The sequence below is a fragment of the Triturus cristatus genome, chromosome 3_1 (assembly GCF_964204655.1).
Source record: "Triturus cristatus chromosome 3_1, aTriCri1.1, whole genome shotgun sequence".
NCBI lineage: Eukaryota > Metazoa > Chordata > Amphibia > Caudata > Salamandridae > Triturus > Triturus cristatus.
This window is the reverse complement of record NC_140583.1, coordinates 760,561,367-760,585,230: the sequence shown is the minus strand read 5'-3', so window position 1 is coordinate 760,585,230 and position 23,864 is coordinate 760,561,367. Positions and strand designations below refer to the sequence as shown.

Below are 23,864 nucleotides of genomic sequence, written 5' to 3'. Positions count from 1 at the left end.
CCATTGAGACCCGATCACCAATATCAGTACAGATTTTATTTAATTTCCTGATTCCACTGTGAAGTTTTTTTGATGCACCCTTTGCTTCGAGACTATCCGTTCTGACTTCTTCCTGAAATTGCTTGATGGATTCTAGAATCGATGATAGAGAAGGTTCAGGGTTTTCACTGGCTAGCTGTGGGCTTACGCCTAGCTGCAGATTGAGGCTACCATCGGGCAGAGACCCATACGGGTCTGAGTGAGCCCGTTTCGGCTGGCTGCGTTTTTTACTTCGGGCTTTTTTTTGTTTAATAGTTCTGGGAGCAGAGTCATTTATCTCCCCTTCAGATTTGGTGGTTTCTGTAGAGCTTACTAGCTCATTATGAGACCCGGTTAAGGATCCATCTGAGACAGAAAAGACATTTTCATTTACTAGGTCTGGAGTCTGTAAATCTATTAATCTAGGGTTCAGATTTTCGGGGCCACTTTCCTCAGTCACTTTATTCATCCCGAGGGTCGTTCTTGCGCCTTCACAACCAAGGGGAACACCAGCAGTGGCAGTGGGGATGATAATAGCGGTGGTGGCGGTGGTGACTGAGAAGGGGGCGGTAATATCAGTAGCAGCAACAGCAATAGTAGCGGTAAGGGTGTCACGGGTGCCAAGATTAAGCTCTGATACCTGGGTTATTTCTCTGATAGGAGCCTCTCTGGCAGGTTCGATCATAGCACTTTGTGTTAATTGCGAGGGAGTCGGTATGGCCCCTTGTTCTAAGAAACCCTCGATTGAGTTATTCAAAGCGATTGGAGCCGGGGTAGGTGCATTTTTAAGAGCAGTGAAATGTCTAGCAATAGATGGAGGGGCACCAGTATTTCCCAGAATGTTCTCTTTTGAGCAGATTACACCTCCAAACCTCCCCATATTTTTCTTGCTTGCCCCTGGGTCTCTTTTACCTTTAGGTATAGGGTCCAGTCTATCCGTCTTCTCCATTTTATCTTCCTCCCAAGTCTCCTCATTGGTTACAGTGGACTTTAACTTGAGGGTCTTCTGACCGCGAGTGGTCATCTCGTTGCTGCTCCTCCTCTTCGTATTTTTTCCGCTGTTTCTGCCACCACCACCGAGCAAATCCAAACACACTCGGGCCCCCTCTGGCAAGCCAGCAGCAGTTCGATTCTTGCCTTTGCCTGAAGCGGGACCCACGTTACCATAAAAGCGCAGCACCACGGAGACCCAGACGTGAGATTTTGCTCCTCCTGAACCGCTCCAGACACAAACCGAGGCTGCAGGCATCCGGCGCTTGGGAACAGGTAAAGGTGAGGCGGCTGCGAACATTTGCCAGGTGAAAGTACTTGGATGTCGGATAAGGTCAGCTAGCCGATCACAGAGACTGTCAGGTCAGGTCAGAGCACCTTCGCGTAGCAGGCGTTGCGGTGGCGAGGGAGAGGAAACGCTCACACTAGCGCCATCTCCTGTCCAACCGCACTATTGACTCTCAAGTGATCAGTGAGGTTTGTCAAGAGTGCACCCAAATGTGACTTATTCCTAGGGGTAGGTGAAGGTAAATAGATTTTCTAATGTGTTTTACATGCTACATGGTAGTGAGTGTTTGTGTGGAAAACACATGTGAGGTCTGCCGTCTCATAACGAAAAGCTCACGACAAAACTGACAATGTTCATCCAGTTTCTAAACCTGGTAGCATATGACAACAGGACACAACCAGTTTCTTAGCTCCTCCAAGACATTTTCTGCCTGAACCAGGTCTCCAATGAGAGAGAATTAAGCGATCAGAGTAAGCATAAGGAAACAGGGATAGACTAAAGGTACAAGACGCTCAATAATTGTGGTCTCTGCAGGATTACCCCAGCACCATCGCTGCGGCTCAGGAAACAGGCAAAGCTGGAGCTTACATTTCAGTATATTTTTTTAAACATTAGTGTGGTTCGAAGCTTGAAAATAGAGTTTCTTCAAAAACAGCCCTTAGTACAGGGGAAAAACATTCCCGCTGGCAACGAGAAGCTGCAACGTGTAGTGGGTGGACTACTGCTGAACAGCAGCAGCCACCTGATAGGAGTGCCCATAGCTTCCCTTTTGGAGCAAAAGCCCCACCTGCTTCTCCCTTCACCATTCGCTGCTCCACTAGTCAGCCTAAGTGGGATGGGTATTCCCAGACGTGGGACCCGTGCTCACTACGCCACTGGAGTCAAGCTATCCTGGCTGATGACGGCTGATAGCCAGAAACCGGTCCTAGGATGCTTGATTCCGGTCCAGGGAAGACATGGCTTGGCAGTTCGGGCTGGACTGTTCCCATGAGGCACAGGGTCAAGACTGATTTGCATATGGCCATGTCTAAACTGGGGTGGCGTAGTGGGCAAAAGAACGATGGATTTAACCCAGATCTCCTGACTGGGGGAGAATGTCTGCATTGTCAGCATTCCGTCCATCATTTGTTTGTTGTAACGCTTTTCGCCCTAAGTGGGATGGGTATTCCCAGACGTGGGACCCGTGCTCACTACGCCACTGGAGTCAAGCTATCCTGGCTGATGACGGCTGATAGCCAGAAACCGGTCCTAGGATGCTTGATTCCGGTCCAGGGAAGACATGGCTTGGCAGTTCGGGCTGGACTGTTCCCATGAGGCACAGGGTCAAGACTGATTTGCATATGGCCATGTCTAAACTGAGGTGGCGTAGTGGGCAAAAGAACGATGGATTTAACCCAGATCTCTTGACTGGGGGAGAATGTCTGCATTGTCAGCATTCCGTCCATCATTTGTTTGTTGTAATGCTTTTCGCCCTAAGTGGGATGGGTATTCCCAGACGTGGGACCCGTGTGAGGAAATATGAATTTTCATGGTCAATTGTGTCCCCTATCTTAGACCCCAACGGCTCCATGTACATGCTACAAGTACATGTATGTTCCCTCCAGTTCCAGCTATGAAGACGCAAATACATATGCGTCCAACGTCAACATGCCCTCTTTCAGATCCGCCATGAATGGGTCGAATATTCCATTCCTAAGTATGATTGGCCACCGACTTTATATGGTTCACTTTTCTAGTTTTACAGTTCAGGCGAGTAGGCCCTGAATTCTGTCATCAAGCCTTTTCCTGCTTCTGCCTCTGAAATGCTCCAGCCTGGACCTGCATCCGTGTCCATGAACTTTGTCTTACTCCCTGCGCGGCTAGCGGTGCCTGACGCGGCCTGTTGCCTGCCAAAAACTGTATTCAGCCTTCAAGTTATCTGCTCCGCTCCTCATCCAATGCATTCCTGTCTAGTAGTTTAGGTAAACATCCTTCCAGCTACCGAGCAAAAGGCTCGGCCTCGCTATCTCTATGCAAGTAATTCATAGCTCCTGTTACCATGGAAGATTCCTGCCCCCTCGCATCTCATGTAGACACATAGACGCTTGTACATGCACTAACAGTCAGTATAGAATAGATTCCGTCCGAGAGACCTTTCCTTTTGGATAAAACAGTTCCTTAAACAAAGATATTAGATACGATTTGGGATTAGGTTGACCTGACCCCCCAGATTTCTGTCTCCATATGTAGAGCTAAATGTCAATTCCCCTTCACCCTCTAGTTGCACGTCAATCACACGTCAATCACACGTCATGCGGCTGCGCGCGCATCTCTGCCAAATATTTCTGCTGACACTGCAGGATTCTCTTATGGATCCACCCACTTGTGACATCATTTTAAATGACGTTTCTAGTATACGCCTGTATTTACGCCTATTTTCATTACGTATGTGTATTCTTATCTGTATTATCAGCTGTTACGCCTCCTGCATCTGTCTTAATGCAATGCTTTTCATATATATATTGTTACTTGTCAATAATGTATTGCCTATCCCTTCCTGAACCTTCGTGGTGATGGAATATGATTGCCTGGTTCGAACTATAATTCCTGTGTAAGGAATAAAGCCCTTTTCAGAACCTCTAATACCACGGATTCTGCCTCTTATTTTGACTGAGTTATTCTTACTAGACTTTACCGCATAAAAAATAGTACAGGTAATTTAAATATTTACCACATAAATTGGCGCCCGAATAGGGACACTTTCTCATCTCACGCGCCGGAGGTGCGTTGCAGGCCCGGTCTCCTGCCACAGCCGGACGGACAACAACGCGTACCCGCAGGATTTCCTGTATCTCCCTCCGGCCAAGCGGAGGTGACTGAGGCTGCGATCAACACCCAGACGAGGCGGTGAGAAGTGCGAAGTATCCCGACCAGAGCCTAGCTGAGAGAGCAAGATCCGAGGTATACAGAGGCCCACCAGGTTCCGAAGTTCCGAGTCCAGTCGAGTCCATTCCGGTCCAGTTCAGTTCAGTTCCGAGGCCTTCCGTTCCGTGCTACCCGGTGAGTACCGTTGCTGGGGAGGCAGTTAGACGTGCACATTAATTTGTGCCGGTCCTGACGGGTTTGGGTACACAGATCCGGTCTGCACTGTTTTAGCAGTGTATCTGTACTGTTTAGCAGTATATCCAGTATTTTCATGTATATAATTCAATATTATCTAGTATTAGTATTATGTCAGTAACTAGTTTTCTTCTAATTATCATTGTTCGTTAAAAGTTAAATGTTAAATGTTAAATGTTTTACTGTGTTTAAAAATTGTGGTATGAATGAGTGTTCATTATTGTGTTTATTGTATTAATTGTGTTCAAGTCCAGTTCAAGTAAGAATCAAGTAGCAAGGTTTAAAAAATGCCGTTCTTTTCAAAATTAAGACAGATCAAAACTAGAAAAGGAGTACTCGAAGAAGCTGTTCCCATTCCACCTAGGGACACTCCAGGGTATTTTATGTATCATAAACATGGCCTAGATGCCGTATTATATCTTGACTTATGGGTGGACTACACCAAGGATCTAGCAGAAAGTCAGAGATGGCCCGCAGCTGGGACATGGGATGCAGATTGCATCATGAGGGTAGAAGAAGAATTATGGAAAAAGAAAGCCAGACAGTCACAGAAAGATGCCATTGAGTTATGGCGTAAAGAATCGCATAGGCGCACAGAGAAAGCGCTCAGACAGGAAGAGAAAAGTAGGGAGAACTCAAATAAAGCCCGAGAAGACGTATTAGTTAAGGAAGGTATCCGAGTAAAAACAGAACAAGTAGACAGACAACGAAACACTCTTATGAATGGTATGTATCCTCTTTTGGCCGAAGGTTTACCTAAGGCCACCCCGGAAATACCGAGAGATTTGCCACCCCCATTACTCCCGATTAAAGCACATCCTAAAACCGCAAAAGATATTTTTCTTTCCTCCTATTTAGACGATGTAGCTCCCGAATATGTTAATGTTCCACCACACACGCCACCTGTCGATGGTGCTCAACGCCGAGAACATCCGCCCCCAACTCCGCAACCACAAACTCCTCCGCACAATCCCACGGGTCCATCTGTTTTCACCGCTTTTCCTGCATCCACAGTCTCTACCTTACATCCCACGAATCCTTTCGTGCCTAGCACCTCAGAAGGTGCGACAGCAATTTTTGCCACACCACCATCACGAAGCAAATCGTCTCTTAGAGATTTAGCAAACCAACGTACACCCCAAATAGCAACGACCGACATGTTTAAGGAACATCTTGTAGATTGTAGATATGATCCAGTGCCCGGTAAAAATGACAGAATGCTGCTATCATCACTACGTATACGACGAGCTTCAATATATTTAACGACGCTACCAGGAATGATTAAACATTTAGACAATATATATCGCTTTGTCCAAACAGGGCAAGGCCCTGAAAGTATTGACGAAGCCATGGAATACCAGAAAGCGGATATACAGAGACAACTGTTACGTTTCTTCATAAACTGCTTGATCAGAGACAGAGATAGGTCCGAGGTAGACCAGGATGAAATACAAGTACTTACCCGATGGGGTCAGAATATATCAGAGGGAAAACATGATAAACAGACGTGTATAGTAGCTATGTGCCGAAAGATCCGCAAAGAAGTAGAACGAATACATAAAGCCAGATTGGAGGCAGACAAAACTGAATCAGAGGGAGAGGAGGAGGAAGAATCAGAAATGCCCACAGGACAATTAGAAACGATAGCCTATGTAGGTAGGGGAAGACCTTGTAACAATACCAGATACTTTAATGACCCGATACGTCCGATACGTCCAGAATGTAACAGACATTTTCAAGCCCCTATGCTAAATACGAAGTCTCCTGAACACTTATTCCAGGCTGCTGATAAATTACTCCGAGACCGAAGGGGGTATCATATGCTCGATTCTATGGATGAACAAGAATTAGCCAGGTCAGCAGTACAATGGGCTGACAGTTCTGAAAAATACAGTGATGATGCGTTGGCACACACGTTTTTGAATCTTACCCCAGACGAACAGCGTTTAGCTGGTATATACATGATACAACACCTCGTTATATTATATAGAAGCCAACACTCCGATCCTGGTCCCCTACCTGATATACTGATAGAATTACTCACGAATAAATGGAGAGGTTCGGGTACTGATTTGATTAAAGAAATTCTAGAATATCGACACCAGTACATTGTCTTCATATGCCCAGAACATGTTTCAGTTCCCCCCAAGTTGGAAAGAAAAACGTACCACATAGACAGACAGAATCCCTTACGCGAAGTACACCCAATCAGAGGTGAGGACAATATTTTTAAACGCGTGTTTGTGTACGCGCCCATAACTAAAATTGAATTATTAGAGATGAAGAAAGTAGTACCTAGCCATGACAAAGACCCAGCAGGTTTCCACCGTGAGATAAAAGACATGTTACTCATGGGAGAGTATACTTACCCGGACATTATGAAAATATTAAAAGTCCTATTACCCGCCGGTATTTACGAGAAACTCAAAGAAAAGGAATGGGAGGTGGGAGACCAAAAGATAGATTGGACAGCATTAGAAAACGAAGAAAAGGCCCGAGCTGCAGGTTCAGGGCTTGGGGAAAGGACTACAGCATTACCAGGATTATTAGTGCAGGTACTACCACGTTTATTAACTACGAAAAAGGAAGACTGGGGTGCAATCTCAGCCTGTAAACAAAAACAAGATGAAGACACTAGTGATTTCTATTCCCGATTTGAAAAATATTTTGGTATTAATAGTGGCATAAAAGCAAGTAGTGAGTCGTATCCACATCTGTTTGTGACAAAATTAGTTGAAAATTCTCTGCCCCAAGTTAAGAGTAGAGTGCTGAAATTCGAGAGTACTTGGCAAGGTAACACACCGTCACAGATGTTACAAATGTTACAATATCATCACAATAGAATTAGAGAAGAACAAGAACATGAACAAAGACGTATGAAAGACACGAAAATGAAAATGCTTGTTGCTCAGTCAGTTCCAGCTGACGGTCATAAAAAGGGTACGACACAGTCAAATGATTCAGTAGGTCCTGTTAGAGGGACATGCAACTATTGTAAACAGCCAGGTCATTATATACACGATTGCGCAGTTCTGAAACATAATATCTCTACGGGTATAACGAAAGAGAGACCACGTCCGCCTAGACAGGATCAGATCCAACCACAAGTACCTCAGAATATACAGCCTACGCCAGCTGTACAGCAGACCGTACCACAACCACAACAACAACAACAACAACAGCCACAGCCTATTGCTGCAACACAAAACACGACACAACAGATGTACCAGTATGCACAAAATGACTACCCAGAGTATCAGCGCTACACATGAAATAGCCTAGAGAGGGAAGTTGGCTTGCCCCTTATTGAGGTTCCAGTAGATCAAGAGGGTCCTTATGTACAGAGTCAAGTATTGGGGAAAGACAGAAAGTTTCTACTCGATACAGGGGCAAGCAGAACAACTATCAGTCACAGCGAAGTCCCAGGGGCACCCCTCTCAGGCTCACAAAATATTTCCCTTGGTTTTTCAGGAAAGCCTACTATTAACGAAGTATCGCAACCACTTGCATTTACAGTCGGTCCATTAACACGGACTACAGATCTATTGCTTACTAAATCATGTCCAGAAAACTTGTTAGGTATAAAAACATTGAAGGCTCTAGGAGCTGTAATATGTTGTTCTCCGGAAGGAGTGCGACTCTTTTTGCGTGACTTTAAAGGTCACTACGTGTCTAGAGACATGGATCACCGGTTACAGAATCTACCTGCACATTTATGGGCGTAAGGCCCCACTGATGTAGGTTGTATGCATATTACACCATATCGAGTCACACTCAAAACAGGAGTGGTACTACCACGAATACGACAATACAAGTTACCCCCAGATGCTGTTGTGGCTTTGCTGCAAATCATTGACGAGCTCATTGCACAAGGAGTGGTTGTAGATGTATGTATGTAATTCCCCGATAATTCCGATTCTTAAACGAACTGATCCAAAAGCACCACCAGTATATCGATTAGTTATTGATCTGCGAGAATTAAATAAATGTATTGTACCACAATACCCCGTGGTCCCAGATATCTCTTCATTGCTAACAGCCATAGATTCAGAAGCAACGTTCTTTACTGTAATTGATCTCAAGAACGCTTTCTTTAGCGTCCCAATCGATCCGGAAAGCCAATATTTGTTCGGATTCAGTTTAAATGGACGAAGTTTTAAATTCACACGCGCACCTCAAGGATTCACAGAAAGCCCCAGCATCTATAGCCAAGCACTGAAAAGAGAAAAGAGAACTTGACAGTATTCACATGCCAGCTAACACTGCCCTGCTTCAATACGTCGATGATCTGCTGATCACCGCACGAAGCGAACCTGAATGTGAAAAAGCATCACTGACGGTTTTACATTTCTTAGCCGACAAGGGGCACAAAGTGTCCCCTTCGAAACTGCAATTCTGTGTCCAGCAAGTTGTGTACCTTGGGCACTTGCTGTCCAAGGGGGGAAGACAGCTTACACCCGACCGTATCCAGTTAATTGTTAACATGCCGCCACCCAAGACACAAAAGGAGGTACGGGCATTCATAGGCCTCACTTCGTACTGTAGGCAGTGGATCCCTCAATATGCATTCCTAGCAAAACCACTCATTCAGTTGACAACACAGGAGGCAGCGACATCGACTGTCCTCCCTTGGACTCGGGAACATACACAAGCTTTTGAAAGCTTAAAGAATGCTTTATGCCAAGCACCTGTTTTAGCAACGCCATGTTACAGCAAACGTTTTACACTCTTTGTCACAGAACGTGAAGGTACTGCTTTGTCAGTACTCACGCAGGAACAAGCAGGATCACACAAGCCATGTGCTTATTTTTCTAGTACATTAGACCCCGTAGCTCAGGCTCTTCCTGCGTGCCTGAAATCAGTCGCAGCAACAGCTTTAGCAATCAGACAAAGCGATGCCATAGTGTTAGGACATCAATTGACAGTACAAGTACCACACGCAGTAGAGGTTCTCTTGAACCGGACCCAAACACAACACTTGACTATAGCAAGACTGACGGGTTATGAATTGACATTGTTCCAGCCACACATAGAAATCAGACGTTGTAGTACATTAAATCCTGCCACACTTTTGCCATTAAGTGGAACAGACCCATTGGCACATGATTGTATTGAAGTTATTACTATTACGACGAAACCCAGACAAGACTTGACAGATATTCCATTATCAGATCCAGACCTGACATTATATGTAGATGGTTCATGCATGAGGACAAATACAGGAGAGTTAGTGGCCGCTTATGCAGTCACAACAGATACTGAAATTATTGAAACGAATTGTATCGATATCTTGTCAGCTCAAGCAGCAGAGCTCATCGCTCTGACACAAGCCTGTATTCAAGCCAAAAATAAGAAAGTCAACATATACACAGATTCACGTTATGCATTCGGAGTCGTCCATGACTTCGGCGTACTTTGGCGAGAGAGAGGTTATTTAACTTCTCACGGTGCCCACATTCAGCACGGTCCCCTTATTCAAGCTCTGTTAGATGCAATACATCTGCCAACTGCAATATCGATTATGAAGTGTAAAGCCCATACAAAAGTGACTGACATTATTTCTCAGGGTAACGACCTAGCTGACAGAACAGCTAATCAGACTGCTCAGAATCAGACTCGTCCAACTGACACGACAAAGACAATAGTTCCGACACCAACACACTGCATGACAGTTAAGGATCCCGCCCTTGATGTAATTGACATACAGACACATGCTACACCAGAAGAAATAAAGAGATGGACTGAATTAGGAGGGATCCAAACAGATCAAGGATGGATGACGAAGGGAAAATCTATATGGTTTCTCCCCGACTCAATGGTTCAGGTCACCATTAACACAATACATAGTCCAGCGCACCTAGGAGAGAAAGCTATGCTAGACAGCATTCAACACATTTGGTTCAATAAACACTTGCGAGCAGCAGCTAAACAGAAAGTACGTACCTGCATGATTTGTTGTCAGTTCAATCCAGGAAAAGGCGTACCTGTAGAACAGGGTGGATTTCAACCCCCCGATCACCCTTTTGAAGTCCTCCAGATGGATTATATCCAGATGGAACGATGTCGAGGATTCAAATATGTCCTCGTAGTTGTATGCGCTCTTTCCCGGTGGACAGAGGCGTATCCCGTCTCGGATTACACTGCCCCGACTACTGCCAAACAGTTAGTTCGAGAATTCTTCCCACGGTATGGTTTGCCCCGTATCGTGTACTCAGATAATGGCCAGCCGTTCTCATCCGAGCTAATGAAACATGTTTCACTTCTGTTAGGCTACCAATGGAAATTCCACTGTGTCCGACATCCCGAGGCAGCAGGTCTCGTGGAGCGACATAATCAAACTCTGAAAATTAGACTGTCCAAAGTATGTAGAGAAAAAGGTGTCGACTGGATAGTAGCTTTACCGGTTGCGCTCTTTTACATGAGAATGGTAGCACACTCTCGAACAGGGCTATCCCCGTATGAGGTGATCTTCGGTAGACCACCAAATATGTGGGGGACGCCTATACCTCGTAAAATAACTGATGTTGATTGTAATATGCTGACAGATTACCTGGCTTCCTTGATGTCTGCACTACAATCTTGTCGTTCACAGGTAGCTGCAGCTTTTCCCGATAACACTGAGGTGAAGCCCCATGACGTGGTTCCGGGAGATATTGTACTTGTAAGGAACTTCGACAGAAGGAACCCGCTGGAGCCTCGCTGGCAGTCGCCTAAACTAGTCTTATTGACCACAAGGACAGCTGTGAAGATTGAGGGACGTAAAGGGTGGTTGCACTCGAGCCATATCAAAAAGTTTCATGGACTATCATCCGACTTGAATTTTCAGCCCTGCATTCCCTCACAGACTGACTCAAAACTCCCCCTGGTTGACAAGCCAGAAAAGGAAAACTATAAACTGAAACTAAGGTCTAGCAAGTCAGACAATTTGATTGTTTAAGTCCTCTCCAAGGTGAATCGGTTGAATTTGTCTCTGACATGTATCCTCTAGACCGAAATAGAGAGAGAAATAGACAGAAACAGCTCAAGAAACATGCGTACTGTAAATCACTTCGTAGTCACTGCATAGTGACATTGTTAATTATGTTTTTTCTAAGTCTTCTGATTATCATTGCCAGTATATTATTACACATGTATTACCCTATTTCCAAGCGTGCTTCTAATGCTACTGCCGAACATTCTTTTAGCGAATTACCCCCGCATGAGTTGTCCTATAGATTTGCGCTGCGCAACAACACATTCATTAGTATGTTACATCATTCTCATCAGACCAGCAATGCTACAAATTGTTGGATATGTGGCCGACTCCCTCCCTATCAGAAATATAGGGGAGTTCTGCCCCTCTTTCCGTATCCATTCACACACAATGGCTCCTGTGGAGCATGGTTTAGTTTGATTAATTCCCTAGATTCAAATTCAGTAGTTTATCAAGACAACTGGGTTTGGGGAAACCTGGACCTAGTTTTACTTAAAGTCTGCTACCCTAACAAGGAGGGACTTCCCAAAAGAACAGGAACTGATCTAGAAAATGAAGTATATGGATTAGGTAACTTTACACTTAATCTTATGATCCTGAATATTGAATCCGAAGCTACACCAATCTTGCCCGCTATGTCAGTATTTCCAGTTAGAGGCGAATTATGTGTAAGAAAGAATGGTTCAATACACATGGGCCATAGTAAATGTATCACTGTAATAGAATTCAGTGATAAAGGCAAGTCTACATTTAGAGCTTCTCGTCACTCCTATTTCGTCTGTGGTTATACCGCATACATACGCCTACCCCTAGATTGGGATGGTACCTGTTACATTGCATTCCTTCTACCACCTGTTTTCCTAGCCCCGCCTGATTATCATAGGAATACCCATTTAGTACACAATAGACAGCAGAGAGATCTCCCGATTGTCGACTACACCGAAACAGCATGGGAGCAATACACAGATTTCAATAAAGGTTTCTTTCCCTACATAGGTACAGTCACTAATAGTAAGTTGATACGTAGATTAACTAGAACCCTTGAAGCAGTAGTGAATGAAACTACTTCCGCCTTAGGCAACTTAACAGAGGAGCAGTCTGCGATGCGGATTGTTGTTCTTCAAAATCGTCTTGTCCTTGACGTCATCCTGGCCGATAGGGGCGGAGCTTGTAGGGTCATCGGATCAAGTTGCTGTGTTTTCATACCAGAAAACGCGCCGTCAGTATATAAAGCCATAACTCGACTTCATAAGATCGTAAGCCAGATACACCAGAATCCAGGCACCTGGACTTGGTCCGGTTGGTTCTGGAGCGTGTTGTCAGCCTGGGGATGGAGGATCCTATCCTTCCTAGGTATTGGCTTTCTCATACTATTCAGTTGCTGCTTGTGTCTACAATGTGGGCCAGCGATTTGTGGTATGTGTGCCACATCGTGTATCCCGCCTTCAAATTTTCACTCAAGATCCCGGAAGAAGAAAGAAGAACAAATGATGCTATATGAACAGATTGATGGATTAATGAAGATGGATATTTCATGAGGGTCCGTAGGGGACAAGGAGGGAATGAGGAAATATGAATTTTCATGGTCAATTGTGTCCCCTATCTTAGACCCCAACGGCTCCATGTACATGCTACAAGTACATGTATGTTCCCTCCAGTTCCAGCTATGAAGACGCAAATACATATGCGTCCAACGTCAACATGCCCTCTTTCAGATCCGCCATGAATGGGTCGAATATTCCATTCCTAAGTATGATTGGCCACCGACTTTATATGGTTCACTTTTCTAGTTTTACAGTTCAGGCGAGTAGGCCCTGAATTCTGTCATCAAGCCTTTTCCTGCTTCTGCCTCTGAAATGCTCCAGCCTGGACCTGCATCCGTGTCCATGAACTTTGTCTTACTCCCTGCGCGGCTAGCGGTGCCTGACGCGGCCTGTTGCCTGCCAAAAACTGTATTCAGCCTTCAAGTTATCTGCTCCGCTCCTCATCCAATGCATTCCTGTCTAGTAGTTTAGGTAAACATCCTTCCAGCTACCGAGCAAAAGGCTCGGCCTCGCTATCTCTATGCAAGTAATTCATAGCTCCTGTTACCATGGAAGATTCCTGCCCCCTCGCATCTCATGTAGACACATAGACGCTTGTACATGCACTAACAGTCAGTATAGAATAGATTCCGTCCGAGAGACCTTTCCTTTTGGATAAAACAGTTCCTTAAACAAAGATATTAGATACGATTTGGGATTAGGTTGACCTGACCCCCCAGACTTCTGTCTCCATATGTAGAGCTAAATGTCAATTCCCCTTCACCCTCTAGTTGCACGTCAATCACACGTCAATCACACGTCATGCGGCTGCGCGCGCATCTCTGCCAAATATTTCTGCTGACACTGCAGGATTCTCTTATGGATCCACCCACTTGTGACATCATTTTAAATGACGTTTCTAGTATACGCCTGTATTTACGCCTATTTTCATTACGTATGTGTATTCTTATCTGTATTATCAGCTGTTACGCCTCCTGCATCTGTCTTAATGCAATGCTTTTCATATATATATTGTTACTTGTCAATAATGTATTGCCTATCCCTTCCTGAACCTTCGTGGTGATGGAATATGATTGCCTGGTTCGAACTATAATTCCTGTGTAAGGAATAAAGCCCTTTTCAGAACCTCTAATACCACGGATTCTGCCTCTTATTTTGACTGAGTTATTCTTACTAGACTTTACCGCATAAAAAATAGTACAGGTAATTTAAATATTTACCACACGTGCTCACTACGCCACTGGAGTCAAGCTATCCTGGCTGATGACGGCTGATAGCCAGAAACCGGTCCTAGGATGCTTGATTCCGGTCCAGGGAAGACATGGCTTGGCAGTTCGGGCTGGACAGTTCCCTTGAGGCACAGGGTCAAGACTGATTTGCATATGGCCATGTCTAAACTGGGGTGGCGTAGTGGGCAAAAGAACGATGGATTTAACCCAGATCTCTTGACTGGGGGAGAATGTCTGCATTGTCAGCATTCCGTCCATCATTTGTTTGTTGTAACGCTTTTCGCCCTAAGTGGGATGGGTATTCCCAGACGTGGGACCCGTGCTCACTACGCCACTGGAGTCAAGCTATCCTGGCTGATGACGGCTGATAGCCAGAAACCGGTCCTAGGATGCTTGATTCCGGTCCAGGGAAGACATGGCTTGGCAGTTCGGGCTGGACTGTTCCCATGAGGCACAGGGTCAAGACTGATTTGCATATGGCCATGTCTAAACTGGGGTGGCGTAGTGGGCAAAAGAACGATGGATTTAACCCAGATCTCTTGACTGGGGGAGAATGTCTGCATTGTCAGCATTCCGTCCATCATTTGTTTGTTGTAACGCTTTTCGCCCTAAGTGGGATGGGTATTCCCAGACGTGGGACCCGTGCTCACTACGCCATTGGAGTCAAGCTATCCTGGCTGATGACGGCTGATAGCCAGAAACCGGTCCTAGGATGCTTGATTCCGGTCCAGGGAAGACATGGCTTGGCAGTTCGGGCTGGACTGTTCCCATGGGGCACAGGGTCAAGACTGATTTGCATATGGCCATGTCTAAACTGGGGTGGCGTAGTGGGCAAAAGAACGATGGATTTAACCCAGATCTCTTGACTGGGGGAGAATGTCTGCATTGTCAGCATTCCGTCCATCATTTGTTTGTTGTAACGCATCCCAACAAGGTCAAGCACAGAACCCAGTTTACCACAGTCCTGTATGTGAGGCCAGGCAGCACTGTCAAAGAGGGAGATGAAGCCCACCCAGACATTCTGGACCCAGTCTAAAGTCACAATACCGCTTACTCGGAGAACAACCATCCTTGTTGGACATGCTGTATGTTTTTATCAGAAAGACGTGAAGACCCCATGTTATTCCTCAGGCTGGAGGAGGAAAATTAACAGCCGTCTCCTGGATGACAAGTAGAGTGATTTCGGTATGTGTCGACGGTGTACTCTTTCCCAGTACAGGGCATACTAGTAGACACTAGAAAATAGGGGTTCCTAATTCAGTATCCTTTACAAAAACGTCACCTGGCGGATTGACAGCTCCAAGGTTTGAACCCGCCCAGAAATAAAAAAAATTAGGAAGAGTACCACACAATGCTAAGAACCTTCCCGAGAGTTGGTGGAGCTCCATGGTGACTCAGAAAGCCTACATTATTACTGTCATCCTTGATCTAAAGGAGCTGTGTCACCAAGAGATCTAGGGCTACTTTACTCACAGGAGTGGAATGAAGAACCAGGATTCCCCAAATGAACACCAGTAGCAACCCAGGATGGGCAGGTTTAAGAGAAAGCTGTGTTATCTTTGGTAACCATGGCCTCTTTTGTAATCCCTGGAGGCACCCTCCTAGGCTGTGCCTTCCTTAGGAGTACAGCTTGAAGGACTCGAAGCAACTCCAAAGAGACGTCCTGGATTTTCTGTGTCTCCATCCATTTTGAGTCTCTCCTCCAGAAATTTCTGCACAATCATCTATCCACCTGACCTATGTCACTCACCTGCACTGTAAATAATCAGGCAGGCCCTGCTAATGCAGTTCATGAACCTACACTCCGAAATGAAATGCACTCTTTCAGTCATCCCTTGCTTGCCCATCTCCTTGTCACCTCAGCACTGCCACCTAAAGGGTATAACTAGAGAATTCACACTGAGTGCACTTACCATCCTAACAGTAGCATCCATCCTTGTAGCCTAGTCACATCCACACTTTGATGGGAGAAAGAAGAGAAGACTAAAATACTCCTGTTGGTTGATCCAGGGTGTGGTTAGCAATGTTTCAAGCTAATGGCAGAACTTTACTGAGACGAATAAGCCAGAGGTTGAAGGAATCTGAACCAAAGCCCCTCAAAGTATTTGTAGAATGCAGTATGGCATGAGTATTGTAAGCAGGGGTGGCTCCTCCGCTAAGGCGGAGGAGAGTCGCCCACTGCTCTCAGAGCAGAAAAAGGAAAAATAAAATGATAACTTAGTTATTAACATTTTATTTTTTTTAGCGGCAGGCTGGATTAGGGCAGAGCGGGGCTGGTGCCACAGAGAGGAGTGGTTTGTGCACAATAAGTGTGCATGACTGTTTATACAGTCATGCGTACTCTGCACGTTCTCCACCGTGCTGTAATACACAACCTGGGTGGAGAACATGCACAGGCTCCCAGTCCCCATTTGAGCACCGAACCACGGCGCTCAGACCAATCACAGTGCTGCTGACAGCGGCGTTGTGATTGGCTTGGGGAAGCCTGTGTGCTTCCTGCTTCCGGGACTCGTTAAGAAGCGAAGCAATGATGGAGCAGTGACGGCGGCCATGGGGAGGTAAGAGTTTAAAAAAAATATTTTTTGTTTTTCTCCCTTCCCCCGACTTGCTACCTCCATTTCCTCCCAGCCACCACTGATTGTAAGCACAGTTACATGTCAAACCTAAAAGTCACTGCAGCTGCCAATCCACTGCAGAACAAAAATAATTAACATATAGTGGCACAGGAAGGGGACACAAGCAGTGACATGATGGGGAAGAGAGTGGCCGGGCAGCTGTCATGCCCATCCACTGAAAAAAAGTAATTTTATTATAGCAAGGCATGGCACCGGGCAGTGAGGAGCGACATGATGGGAAACAAAGCAGCCTGGAAGAAGTGTGCAGCTGCCAGCACTCATATATGAAATTCACCAAATTATTTTATAATAAATCAGAGGGTGAAGATGGGTGAGAGAGCTTTGGCCATAGTGAGAACAGTTTATTAGGCTTGGTAGTTAGGTGACAGGAGAGCAGAGAGGTAAAAATGTAGTTCCCTCACATTGAGCAATGGAATAAGCCTAGTCTTCTAATTAGGACTTATGCGAACAAACCAGGGGAGGAAAGCGCGAATGTCTTGAGCGACCATCGCTCACCACGATATGGCTCATAAGGAAGAATGAGTTCAGCAGTAACGGTGAATTATAAGAAATGATTATGCCACAGACACTATCCACCAGTTTGAATCTTATGTCATCTCACCAGGAAAGAATTGAGCTGGTTATACGGTTTTATTCTTCATGCTGTTCCAATGATCACTTTGTACGTTCTGATTGATATCAAACACACATATGTACATATTTACATGTCCACCATACGATTGTAAACACACACTGTAAACGAACAGATGTAAGATCACAATAAGGAAACTATGGAACTTCAATATATTTAATGTACTTAAAAGTACATTACACAACTCGTTTTGCCTAGTCACCTCAAATGTAAGTCTATATGAAAACCAAAAAAGAGATAGTGGGAAAAAATAGAAGCTAGGGATGGAGCAAACACAAGAATAGGGTGGAAAGTCATCAAATAGGGAGCAGGGAATTAAGATAGACAAGAAAGCCATAAAGTTTTGAGCAAGGGGCTCACAGAAAACCCGCTCTTTATATTGTATTCTAGATAATGGGTAAGACCCAAAAATGTTTTGTTTTACAGCAGCTGAGATGTATGCCTCAGATGAATTGTCTCTTTATCACGGATTGCTAATGTCGAAAAGAAATCCTCTAATGGTAAGCATAAAGAAGAAGGGTGTATCCAGAAGCCCTGATGATTATTCTCTAAGGTTTACGGGGGGCAATACAAAGTTACACGGACAAAGACATTTGTGATGAAAGACTTGTTGGCCATTTGAGTCTGAGAGGAATTTAAGTAAACAAGACCTATTAGCGACCGATAATTTTTAGTCTGTGTGGTACTACAGCCTTGCCTTTGAGAAGGAGAAAAGATCGCGGTGTTGAGTCACTGAGAACGAAAGCAAGTGAGGTGATGTGCAGGGGAGTGGAAGTGAGCATTGCTGCTGTAAAGATGGAAACCCACCAAGGCTCTGAGCCTGCCTGGCCCCCAATTGAGAAGTCTCTCTATTACATTTTGTGTAAAACTTGTAAGAACACGAGTCTGGTGAAGCATCTGACTGTGTACCAAGGAGGGGCGGAATAGCGGAGTCAGAAGTACCCATGGCACACTCATTGGAGGAAAACCATTGAGAAAGCATTTGGCCATTGTCTCTAAATTCAACAAAGACAACAGAGCCAACGAGTAGGATGAATGGACATATGCAGATACAAGCACTGGTAAACATACTTTGGAAGTAGGTACTTTCCAGATAGCTATGGGAGATTTTAAACATGCTGGTGGCATGATAGTCTCAAAAACAATGGGGAGAATTGTAGAAAATGTGGCAAACATTTAGGTCCATGAGAGGTAGATGGACTTACCAGTAGATCATATAAAGAGCAGGCCTTTGTAGAGTATTAAGCCTTAATTGTGACCAATAATTAATGGATAGAAACAGGACGCTGCAAAACCACTTGAGATTCACTAATCTACACTTCTGTGCTGTGGAAGAAGATGTGGTGAAGAATAACAGTGAAAAATTGATTGGGCAATCAAGCTGTTCTGTGTGGCAGTTCCTTACTCAGAAGTACACAAGGCGGTGAGAGTGCTTGTGGTACAGTTAAATAGAACACCACTCTTGCTTTTTGTCTTGTAGCGTTGTTGACCTTGTGAATATAAGTGGAGCGTGATGTGTTGTTTGTTTTCTTGAGTATTGGGCTATTTTAGAGTGTTTGCATCTGGAGCATGCCATGCGGAATCCAATCCTGCTTGGACGTATGTACTAACTTTGATAAGTGAGTCAAATGCTTTTTCAGCATCTAGGATAGCCAGAAGCTTGAGATGACATGTTGTCTTCACAGGCTAAATGTTGTGTTACATTATGTAGCTGCTGTGGTGGATAATAATGGACACTAACTTACCCAACCTTCTGTCCCAGAAGAGGCAATATTTATGTGTCACATGGTGTGTAGCATATTGGGTAGAAAGAGGAAGAGTCTGTTATTTCTTTATTAGGTTTGAATAGAATCTTTTTGACTGCTTCACTCCTGGTTGGTGTTAGCATGTCTTTCATGAAAGCTTCCTGGTGCAACCTGTTTAGATGTGGTGCCATCTGCATACCACACCATTAACACAATTCTGTGGCGAGACCACTGCCTCCTCAACAGTGTGATTAACTTATATTTGTACAATAATATTACACATATAAATAACATTTAAACTTGATGTTTATTCCATCTTCAATTCCATGTTGGCATGTGATCTGTGAGGTATGTTGATCTGTAATAGGCAATATTCAAGCCAGGCTCGCTCTGTTTGCAAGCCAATCCAGGTCTATCAGCATCTGAAACCTTTCAGTCTACAGAGGCAACCCTACAACTTTATTGGCCTTATACCTGGAACATTCTAAGGCTCGCACAACATTTTCACACAGTTTTGGCCCGTTGATCACTCCTGCATGTCTGGAATTTGGAAACTAAGTTCACAGTCAAGGTACTCTGTTTTTTGCCTCCGTCACTACAGCCTTACCGGGAAGATGAAGCTCTCATTGAAGACTGGGTTCAGCGTTTTCCGGTACACCTTGGTCTCAAACTTTTTCTTTATGTCGGAGGTGAGGTAGACAATGGCATAGGGGTCAGAGCTGCCAGAGTTGTCCATGGCCATAAGGTCCCGGGCCTCCTTCACTGACACCATGAGCTAGAAAAAGATCAGAAAAGAGGGTCAATTCAAGAAAACAACCCATACGAAAGCATGAGGGTAACTACACTCCACGAGCCAACGCAGGAGCTAAACCACATACTAGACTCAACACAAATAAAGAAACCCTGTCTTATTACACATCTTACAACAGAACATATTTTCATAGCCGGTATCGCCATAACTTCACTGTCATTGGTTCAGGGCCAGAAGGTGGGACAGCCCAGACACACCTCATATTCGGTCCTACTCTTCAGCGTGTGGACAAACAGGACGTCATTTGCAAAGTAGCTACAGTCTTCAGTGACTATGCAGTCCTCCGCTCTCCCCTCCCCCTCCGTGCTCATGCCTTTTCATAAAAGGAAGGGTTGGGTTCAGATTGCTCCTGTTTTGTTGCCCGTATTTGTGTTGCAATTAAACCAATTGCCATCATTTATGGCAAATATGTTTTCTCCCTTTGTCCCTCTTTCACACAGAGGTAGAACACATATTCATTACGAGTGGACCGTAAAATGGGCTTGATTTTCCCCACCCCCAGAGTTACTAATGTCGGTGGTACCAGTAAGTTCAAGGGTGGGTTGCCCGCTATGATTTGGACCCTGGGTACACTGTGTCCCTCACCCCTATTAACTTATCTGTGACCATACTCTATTAGTATGATCCTATTTTCCTTTTCCTCTTATAGCAGGGTTTCTCCCTGGTCTGCCTATTTTACAAGTGATATACTCATAGCATCCACTTTCCCCTTCACTTCTAAATCACGGTTTTAATCCTTGTATGCTTGTCTGTGATTATTCAATTGGTTATACTCTATTTTACAACATGATTCTGTTTACCATTCACTTATGTGCCAAGGTTTTCTCCCTGGTTTGTATGTCTGATACTCAGTTGCACAACATTTTCATGGCATTGTGGACTTAAAAATAAATGAAGACTTCTACCTCAACTCTTGTCTGACAATCTTACTAACATATTTTTTAATTTGGGGTCAAAGGATGCGGAGGTGGTGTGTATGGTGAAAACTAATGAGGGCATGAATAAAAATGAATTCCAAGCAATTGAGTGTTGTTTAACATCCACTGCAGACTAGACACACACAGGTGCCTCCGCGCAATCTATAGATTCAATATAACTTATGGCACTTGTGGGCTAACTAGTTTAGCTGTGAGAGCACCTGTCACTGGGGTAATGTATCAAGTAGCACTCTGTTCTCTTCTTATTTGATATACAGTTTCCACTCCCTATCCCTCCAAGTTTTAAAAATGTTTAAAATTGCCTAATGCTGTTCAAGCCACTAGAAAGTGTATAGAAACACCAGAAAATGCTGGTAGGAATGACTGGGTCCAAGGAAAAGAAGTCACTGTGACAGCTATTAACTTTGACTGGCAACACTGCAATAATTGACGGAGGGACCCATTAATTTTAATTGGAGCTTAGCACCTGCCAGTCAGGGGCCTATTCGTAAAAGTAAATCTACACATGAGGAAATGTATACATGAGTAGATATATATACAAGTAAATATACACTTATGCTTTGTAGTAAATTTACTTTTTTTGGCTTTTCATCATTTTCAAGTGTAAAGTTACTACAAAGTGTAGACCTAGATGTCTCCACCCCATGAATCCAAGGGTGGAGTATAATTTACAAGTGTAAAGTTACTACTAATATCTTTTCACACTTAGGAGGAGGAACTGCACCGCCGTCTATTTTCAGATGACGTGACTGTTAGGGCACGAACTTTCAGCCCGCGAACAGCACAGCAACTTTTGAATTGTGTACCAACATTGCAGGCATGGGGCCCACCAGAGGGGTTTTAATGCAACTATTATGCTTGAAACTATGCAGCACCCACCAGAGGGTTAAAATTCAAACAGCGCACTACTAAACCCAGCATGCAACCCACCAGAGGGAAACTACCTATCAAAAAATGACCAATCAGGTTACAGGTTTTAAAAGCATGCCAAGTGTTGCTGTGAGGCTACAACGTTTCAGGCAACGCCCATGAAGAAGGAGTGGGAGGCTCCGAAACCGGTCGGCGTGTCAATACTATGCCCGCAAGTTGTGTCATCCTCCGATTAAAAGCTCTTCTGAACAGCTGCTGTGGAGTGCGTTCCAATTTCTTTTGGGAACTCTTGGTTGATGTATTTCGCGGTCCCAAAGCCGCGAGGAACTGCACCGCCGTCTATTTTCAGATGACGTGACTGTTAGGGCACGAACTTTCAGCCCGCGAACAGCACAGCAACTTTTGAATTGTGTACCAACATTGCAGGCATGGGGCCCACCAGAGGGGTTTTAATGCAACTATTATGCTTGAAACTATGCAGCACCCACCAGAGGGTTAAAATTCAAACAGCGCACTACTAAACCCAGCATGCAACCCACCAGAAGGAAACTACCTATCAAAAAATGACCAATCAGGTTACAGGTTTTAAAAGCATGCCAAGTGTTGCTGTGAGGCTACAACGTTTCAGGCAACGCCCATGAAGAAGGAGTGGGAGGCTCCGAAACCGGTCGGCGTGTCAATACTATGCCCGCAAGTTGTGTCATCCTCCGATTAAAAGCTCTTCTGAACAGCTGCTGTGGAGTGCGTTCCAATTCCTTTTGGGAACTCTTGGTTGATGAGTAGATATATATACAAGTAAATATACACTTATGCTTTGTAGTAAATTTACTTTTTTTGGCTTTTCATCATTTTCAAGTGTAAAGTTACTACAAAGTGTAGACCTAGATGTCTCCACCCCATGAATCCAAGGGTGGAGTATAATTTACAAGTGTAAAGTTACTACTAATATCTTTTCACACTTAGGAGGAGGTAGGCAGAGGTTTCCACCACTAGCATGGGGATCACCCTATGGTACAGTATATAGAAATTGTAAAAACTTTATCAAACTAAAACAATGAGTCAAAATTATTTTTATGGTACATATTAATGAAAAATAATTGTATTTGTTTATTTTAACTGTAAAACAAAAAATGTCAAAACACTATTTCCTTATCTTAAATGTAATACTTAATTATTTTAAACATATTAGTTTTTAAAGATTTATTTTAAAAATACCAACTTAAAGTAAAGTGTTTGTATTTATTTATTAAAAGTAAAATATACTGAAAGGTAGGCATAGAATTCATTACAAACAAACTAAATATTTATTTAAATGTTTACATTTATTTTTAAATAAACAAGGCTTTAAAATATAGAATAAAATAAAGATTAAATACATTAATTCGTTTTAACATTATTTCCAATGGGGTTCTATTTTAAGTCCCCCTCCCTTATTTTCTATGGGATGTTGTTGCAGTACCAGTGATTGGCCATATGTGGTGCTGGATTTATTCCAATTCTAAGCTGGAGTACATTCATGACTGTTGTGGGTCCTTCATAGCTGGATTATCTATAAAGTGCAGTTTATGAATCGCAATGGAGTAGGTTTACTCATTTGTGGGTGGGTTAATGTCCCTTCCTAAATCCCACCTTGAACCATAGTAAACCCCTCCTACGTCCTTCCTTTACCCCTACAGTTTTGTAGTAATAATTTCCCATTTTCCAGTGACTACCTGTCCCTCCCACATTTACTACTGAAGCATAGGCATACGTGTGCAGAGATCTCTGCAGTCAGGGTGGAGATCTCTGCACGGAAAAGACAGGGCAGGCCGCAGCAGATACCTTCAAACATAGGTTAGTGAATAGCATTTTGTAGTATGATAGAAGTACTAGATAGACTATTAAATGCAGTTTGTAAATAGCCCCCGAGTCATTCCTGGTAAAATGCCTAGCTGAATTAAATGAATCACACAATGGAGGCTTGCCCTATCCCCTGTAATTGAATGCAAGCAAGCATGAATGTGCAATTAAGGGCACAAACATGCAAAGAGAGCTGGAAAATTAGTATGTGAGGATAAAGGTACCCTGATTGTGGGAGGTGTATGGCAAAGC

The 23,864-nt window shown here is 44.1% G+C and overlaps 1 protein-coding gene across 2 annotated transcripts in view; it reads right to left on the bottom strand.

Moving 5' to 3' along the window:
- Window positions 1-23,864, bottom strand: part of SYT8 (synaptotagmin 8) — a 255,429-nt gene that overhangs the window by 31,056 nt on the left and 200,509 nt on the right. For both annotated transcript variants that reach the window (XM_085644928.1, XM_085644927.1), the window contains exon 5: window positions 19,762-19,929. In XM_085644928.1, the coding sequence (XP_085501054.1) occupies window positions 19,762-19,929 (168 nt within the window). The remainder of the gene's footprint in view (window positions 1-19,761; window positions 19,930-23,864) is intronic.